General features: G+C 39.7%; 1 protein-coding gene across 1 annotated transcript; it reads right to left on the reverse strand.

The window, feature by feature from the left end:
- Window positions 1-3,937: 3,937 nt before the first annotated feature.
- Window positions 3,938-5,031, reverse strand: LOC100055904 (late cornified envelope protein 2A). Its single transcript, XM_023640299.2, has 2 exons — window positions 4,994-5,031; window positions 3,938-4,469 (listed from the first exon to the last, which is right to left on the reverse strand). The coding sequence occupies exon 2, from the start codon at window positions 4,448-4,450 to the stop codon at window positions 4,151-4,153; it is 300 nt and encodes a 99-aa protein (XP_023496067.1). The 5' UTR covers window positions 4,451-4,469; window positions 4,994-5,031; the 3' UTR covers window positions 3,938-4,150.
- Window positions 5,032-6,418: the final 1,387 nt, after the last annotated feature.

Raw genomic sequence — 6,418 nt, forward strand, 5'->3', positions numbered from 1 at the left:
TACATATGGAAGAATTCCATTCTTTTTTAAGGTTAAACAATATTCCACTAATGTGAATATCCAAGAATATTCACATTTTCTTTACCCAGTCATCTGTCAATGGGCATTTAGGTTGTTTCTGTATCTTGGCTTTTGTGAATAATGTGCAATGAACATGACAGCACAGATCTCTCTTCAAAATTCTAATCTCAATTCAGCAGTGAAATTGCTGGGTTATGTGATAGTTTGTATCCCCATCAAAACTCCAATGGCATTTTTTTCCCTTTTCTTCTTCTCCCCAAAGCCCCCCAGTACATAGTGTATATTGTAGTTGTGGTCCTTCTGGTTGTACTATGTGGGACGCCACCTCAGCATGGCCTGATGAGTTGTACCACGTCCACACCCAGAATCTGAACTGGCAAAGCCCTGGGCCGCCAAAGTGGAGCCCATGAACTTAGCCACTCAGCCATGAAGCTGGCCCCCAATGGCATTTTTACAGAAATAGAAAAGCAATCATAAAATTCATATGGAACCACAAAATACCCTGAGTGGCCATAGCAATTTTGAGAAAGAACAAAGCTGAAGACCTCACCTCACACTTGTTAATTTCAAAATGTATTACAAATCTACAGTAATTAAAACAGCATGGTACTGGCATAAAGACAGACATATAAACCAACAGAGCAGAATAGAGAGCCCAGAAATAAACCCAGGAATATACGATAAACTGATCTTTGACGAGAGTGCCAAGCAAATACAGTGAGGAAGAGATGGTCTCTTCAAGAAATGGTATTGGGAAAATTGGGTGTTCACATGCAAAAGAAGGAAATCAGGCCCACACTATCCACATAAATCAACTCAAAATGGACTAAAGACTTACATATAAGTCCTGAAACTATAAAACTCCTAGAGCAAAACATTGGGGAAACACTTCTAGACATTGGTCTTGGCGATGATTTCTTGGATATGACACCAAAAGCACAGGCAACAAAAGCAAAGATAGACAAGTAGAACTACAGTGAACTAAAGGGCTTCAGCCCAGGAAAGGGAACAAGCAACACAGTGAAAAAGCAACCTATGGAATAGGGAACAATATTTGCAATCCATATACCTGATAAGAGGTTAATATCCAAAATATATAAGGAACTCCTAGAACTCCAAAGCAAAAAAACAAATAACTTGATTGAAAAATGGATAAAGGACTTGAAAAGACATTTCTCCAAAGAAGACTTACAAATGGCCAACAGTACATGAAAAGGTGCTCAACATCGCTAGTCGCCAGGGAAATGCAAATCAAAATCACGATGAGACATCACCTCACATCAGTTAGGATGGCTAGTACAAAAAAATATATATATATCAAGTTTTGGTGAGGATGTGAAGAAATTGGAACCCTTGCAGAACTTCTGGTAAGAATGTAAAGTAGTGTAACCATTATGGAAAATGGTATGGAAGTTATTCTCAAAAAATAAAAATAGAACTGCTGTGAACATTCTTGTACAAATTTTTGCATGGACAGATGTTGCCATTTCTCTTGGAGATATGCCCAGGAGTGGAATTGCTGGATAATATGGTAACTCTATGTTTAATATTTTGAGGAGCTATCAAATTGTTCTCCAAAGTAGTTGTACCATTTTTCATTTGTGTCAGCAAGGTGTGAGTTTTCCAATTTCTCCCCAACCTTGTAAGCACTTGTTATTTTTTGTCTTTTTTATTATAGCCTTCCTAGTAGGTGTGAGGTGGATTCTCACCGTGTTTTTGATTTGCATTACCCTGATAATTATATTGAGTGTGTTTTCATGTCCCATTGTTTATTTATATATCTTCTTGGAGAAAGTTCTATTCACATCTTTTGCTCATTTTTTAATTGGATTATATGTCTCTTTTATTATTGACTTATAAGAGTTCTTTATATATTCTGTATACAATCCCTTATCAGATTTATGATTTACAAGTATTTTTTCCATTCTGTGGGTGATCTTTTCACTTTCTTGATAGTGTTCTTTGAAGCAGAAAAGTGTTGTACTTTGATGATCTGATCTGTCTATTTTTTTTCTTTTGTTACTTGAATTTAGTGTCATATTTAGGAATCATTGCCTAACTCAAGGTCGTGAAGATTTACTTTTATGTTTTCTTCTAAGAGCAGGAGCTCTTCTATTTAGGTCTATGATCCAATTTAAGTTACTTTTTCTGTATGGTGTGAGGAAGGGGTCCAACTTCATTCTTCTACATGTAGATATCCAGTTGTCTCAACTTTGAAAAGACTATTCTTTTCAACATTTCAAAATTCAACTATCTGGATAAGGGCAGACTGTTTTCCAAAAGGATTTTACCGCTCTCTACTCTGAGCCAGAGCATATGAAAATTTCTGGTCCTCTGCATCCTCGCAATGGTGGTATTGTGAAAAGACTATTGAAAATCTTTGAAAAGACTATTCTTTGCCCCATTTAATTGTCTTGACGGCCTTGTCAAAACTCAAATGGTTATATATGTAAAGATTTGTTTCTGGACTCTTCAATTCTATTCCACTGATCTATGTTGATTCTACACCAGTGCCACACAGTCTTGATTACTGTAGCTTTAAAGTAAGCTTTGAAATTAGGAAGTATACATCCTCAAGCTTTTCCTTTTTTTTTCAAGATTCCGGGGCCCTTTTATCCCCATATAAATTTCATTATTTTTTAAGTAATTTGACAATTTAATGAAAATGTATATGGAAGCACAAAGGGCCAGAAAATGCCAAGTTGTTTTTGAAGACGAACAAGGTGGGAGTATTCATGAGACCAGATATCAAGATTTACCATACAGTGATAATAATTATGGCAGTGTGGCCTTGGTTTGGGGATAGGCAAATAGACAAATGGAGCAGAATAGAATGCTTAGAGATAGACCCACACACATTTGTACCTTTGATATACGACATAGGTGACATTGCAGATCAGTGGTAAAAGGACAAAATATAAATGTACTTTACTGGAGTAATTGGTTATCTACAGAGAAGAAAGATCTACGATCCTCAGAAATCAATTCCAGGTAGATTAAAAATTAAATGTGAAAGGTAAATGATAAAACATTTGGATGATTACATAGAGGATAATCTTCAGGACCTCTGAGAAGCAAGGGATTAGTTAAGTAAGACCTAAAATGCATTTATTACAAAGGAAAATATAGATGAAATAAATTGGACTCCATACAAATTAAGAACTTAGGTTATTCAAATGAAAATTTAAAGACATTAAAAAGCTAACTATCCACTGAGTGGGAAAAGATATTTGCATTACAGATACCTGATAAAAGTCTAGAACCTGTAACAGAGAACCAAAACGGCACTCACCATCATAGAAAAGACACAACATAATAGAAACATGAGCAAAGGACTTAAAAAGAAACTAAACGAAAGAGGAGGTTCAAATGGCCAACGAAAAGGTGGTCAGCTTCATAATTAACATAGGAAATGCAAATTAAAAAGATAATAAGATATATTGTCACCCACCACATTAGCAAAATTCCAATAGACTATTAATACCACCACTGCGAGGATGCAGAGCACCAGGAATTCACATATACTCCTGATCAGAGTAGATATTGGTGCAATTACTTTGGAAAACAGTTTCTTGTTATCCAGACAGTTGAAAATATGACTACCCAGTAATCCCACTCCTGGATGTGTTTCCAAATATGTCCGAGGAGACATATATAAGAATTTTCATAGCAGAATTCGAAGTAGTAGTCAAAAACTAGAAACAAACTAAATTCCCATTAATAGTAGAATGGATAAATAAGTTTTGGTATACTACTGTGAGGTTGCCCATGGATGATTGCCCCTCTGGAAAATTCTCCTAGCTTAAGCATTCCTCAGATTCCACACTTACCAGAGCATCTTACAGTGCGTTACAGGGGCTCTGGGCTTTAACAGCGTCAAATGGAATGAAACAATTGACAACAACCAGGAGACCTCTTAAGTAGGCAACAGAGCTTTATTGTTGTATGAGGGAGAAGAGGAAGGAAGATCAGGATCCAGGATGGACACTTGGGTGATGAGAACAAACAGGTCATTTCATAGGCTCCATCAGTTCCACAAAGAGAAGAGGGAGTAGGAGAAGCAACTCTAGAGCAGGTCCTTGCCTTGAGGTTTCCCCTTAGGATTGCTTCGTGATGCCCAGTCTCCCGGTCAGCAGCAGCCCCCAGAGCCACCGCAGCAGCCAGAGCCCCCCGAGGGCTCATACTCACAGCAGTCGGAGCTCTGGTGCCTGCGCTGCCGGTGGAAGAGACGGGGCCTGTGGTGGCTCAGGCAGCAGCCGCCACCCCCAGAGCTGCAGCAGCCCCCAGAGCTGGGGCCACAGCAGGAGGAGACTGGAGGGGGACACGGGGCTGGGCACTGGGGCGGGCACTTTGGAGGACACTTGGGTGAGCATTTTGGGGGGCACTTGGGAGGGGGCTGGCACTGCTGCTGGTTCTGCTGGAAGGACATCTTGGTGGGACTTTTCAACCTGAAAGTTAATCATGAAATTCTTTAGCTATGTAAAACCAAGGATGGTAATTTAATTTCTTTTAAAATTAAATCATATGGTGATGGTTAACGATATCTACCATGCATACATCAGTAAATAAAAAGAAGCAACTTAAGTCTTTCTCCTGAATAAAAATCTATGGTTTGAAAAGTCAGATGTAATAGGAACTTCTTATTCTATTTTTCAATAGATAGCCAGTATTTCTTAATCAACATAAGTTACATAAAGCATCCACACCCGACTCAAGTGCTTTTTCTCTTAATATAAGAATAAATCCCTAACAAAATTGTGAGACCCATACTTCTCCAAGTCCAAGGCAAGATTTTCAGAGACTTGGGTCAGATTGAGTCTTATTTCTTCTCATTATAGGCCAGAATCAAAGATACAACTCTTTCCTCATCCTCCCTCCTTCCTCCCCGCCCTTCTGTTCTGCTCTTCCCCTCTCAGCTGTCAACTCCTCTCTATCCAGCTCAGAGTCCCCTTGGGCTCCATTTCCCACTCACCTGTTCCCAGGCAGGAGCACAGACTCGTCCCTGAGGAGTCAGAACAGATGAGATACTGGAGCCAAGACGTCTTTTATAGGCCCCAGGCTTGGCTCTGGGAGGGGCAGAAAGCGGCTCTTGCACAACTAGGTACGCACTGGGTCATTCTTGACATTCCCTTGCCTCTTGTGCCTTCCTCCCAGGAGGCCTCGGGAGATCCCAGGACCCCAACCAGGGTTGGACTCTAGAGGAACCTTACAAGTCACAGCCTTCCTCAGGCTGAATCCCTGAGGAGCTGACTGGGGATCCCCAAGGAGCCAGTGCCTGGACAAAGACTCAGGAACTGACTTCTGAGGAAACCAGCGGTCCATACTACAGCTTCCTTATGGAAGTGTTTTATTCCTTTTTTCTTTCATCTCCAAGAATGTTTTTGTGAGCCCTGCTTTCATGGCCAGGTTGGTGTCTCTGGGGCATTGAATCAGGGACCATTTGCTTCCCTCCTAGGATACACTCCTCCATACACATCCATCCCTCCCTGGCCAGCCCCTCATTCCTGATGGCGTGTCCCCGGCCGCCCGCAGGTCACTGCTAACAGGTTCATTGGGTGATCAAAGTAGTTTCCTCATATTCCTTTGGTGATGATGATTATTATAATTAAACCTCTTCTCTTAGAAATCAAATGTCTACTATTTTATAAAACGGTTTTATTACAAGGAAATAGTCCCTCAAATTGGAATCAGGACATCAGGGATCAAATTATAGCTCTGCTGTTTATGAGCTGGGTGACCTCAAAACTTCACTTAGACAATATAAATCCTCAACTGTAAAATGAGTGAATTAGTACTATTCTCACTGCATTTTAGGGACTATTAAATGGGGTTTAGTACAGGAGTAGGCACACGAAAGATGCTTTAAAAATGTCAGTTTTAAAAAATACTGTATGCTGGATTCAGGCATTTTGCCTACGTGGTATCTGAGATGGAGAGACAAAATATTCAGTTCCTGCCCTCAAAAATTTTATTTCAAAATATTGATAGGCTAGTGAAAACTCTCCTGGGAATGTATGTAATGGCTTCAGGGCTCTGAGAAGCATAATTATTTCTAGTCAAGAGGGTGATGGAAACTCAATGGTTCATTTAATTTTGTTAGTGAATGAGAGGAGAGTAAGGGCTCCAATACGATTTCAGATTAGACAACTTGGCCCATTAATTAATTCATGAAATTAATTCACCATACATTTACTGAGGGCCTACTGTATAGCGTGAACTTGGAATACAGCTTTGAAAAGCAGAGACAGTCCTTTCCTTTACATACACATTATCCAGAGGGTAAGAGTGTATGATCTCTAAATTTCTATCAACTAAAAGGTGCTCGTCTTCAATTTATTTATCTTCTAGTCTCAGATATAGCCCCCTGCTCTTGATTAAGAGGGAAAAAATGAGGGGC

This window comes from Equus caballus, chromosome 5, assembly GCF_041296265.1.
Source record: "Equus caballus isolate H_3958 breed thoroughbred chromosome 5, TB-T2T, whole genome shotgun sequence".
Lineage (NCBI taxonomy): Eukaryota > Metazoa > Chordata > Mammalia > Perissodactyla > Equidae > Equus > Equus caballus.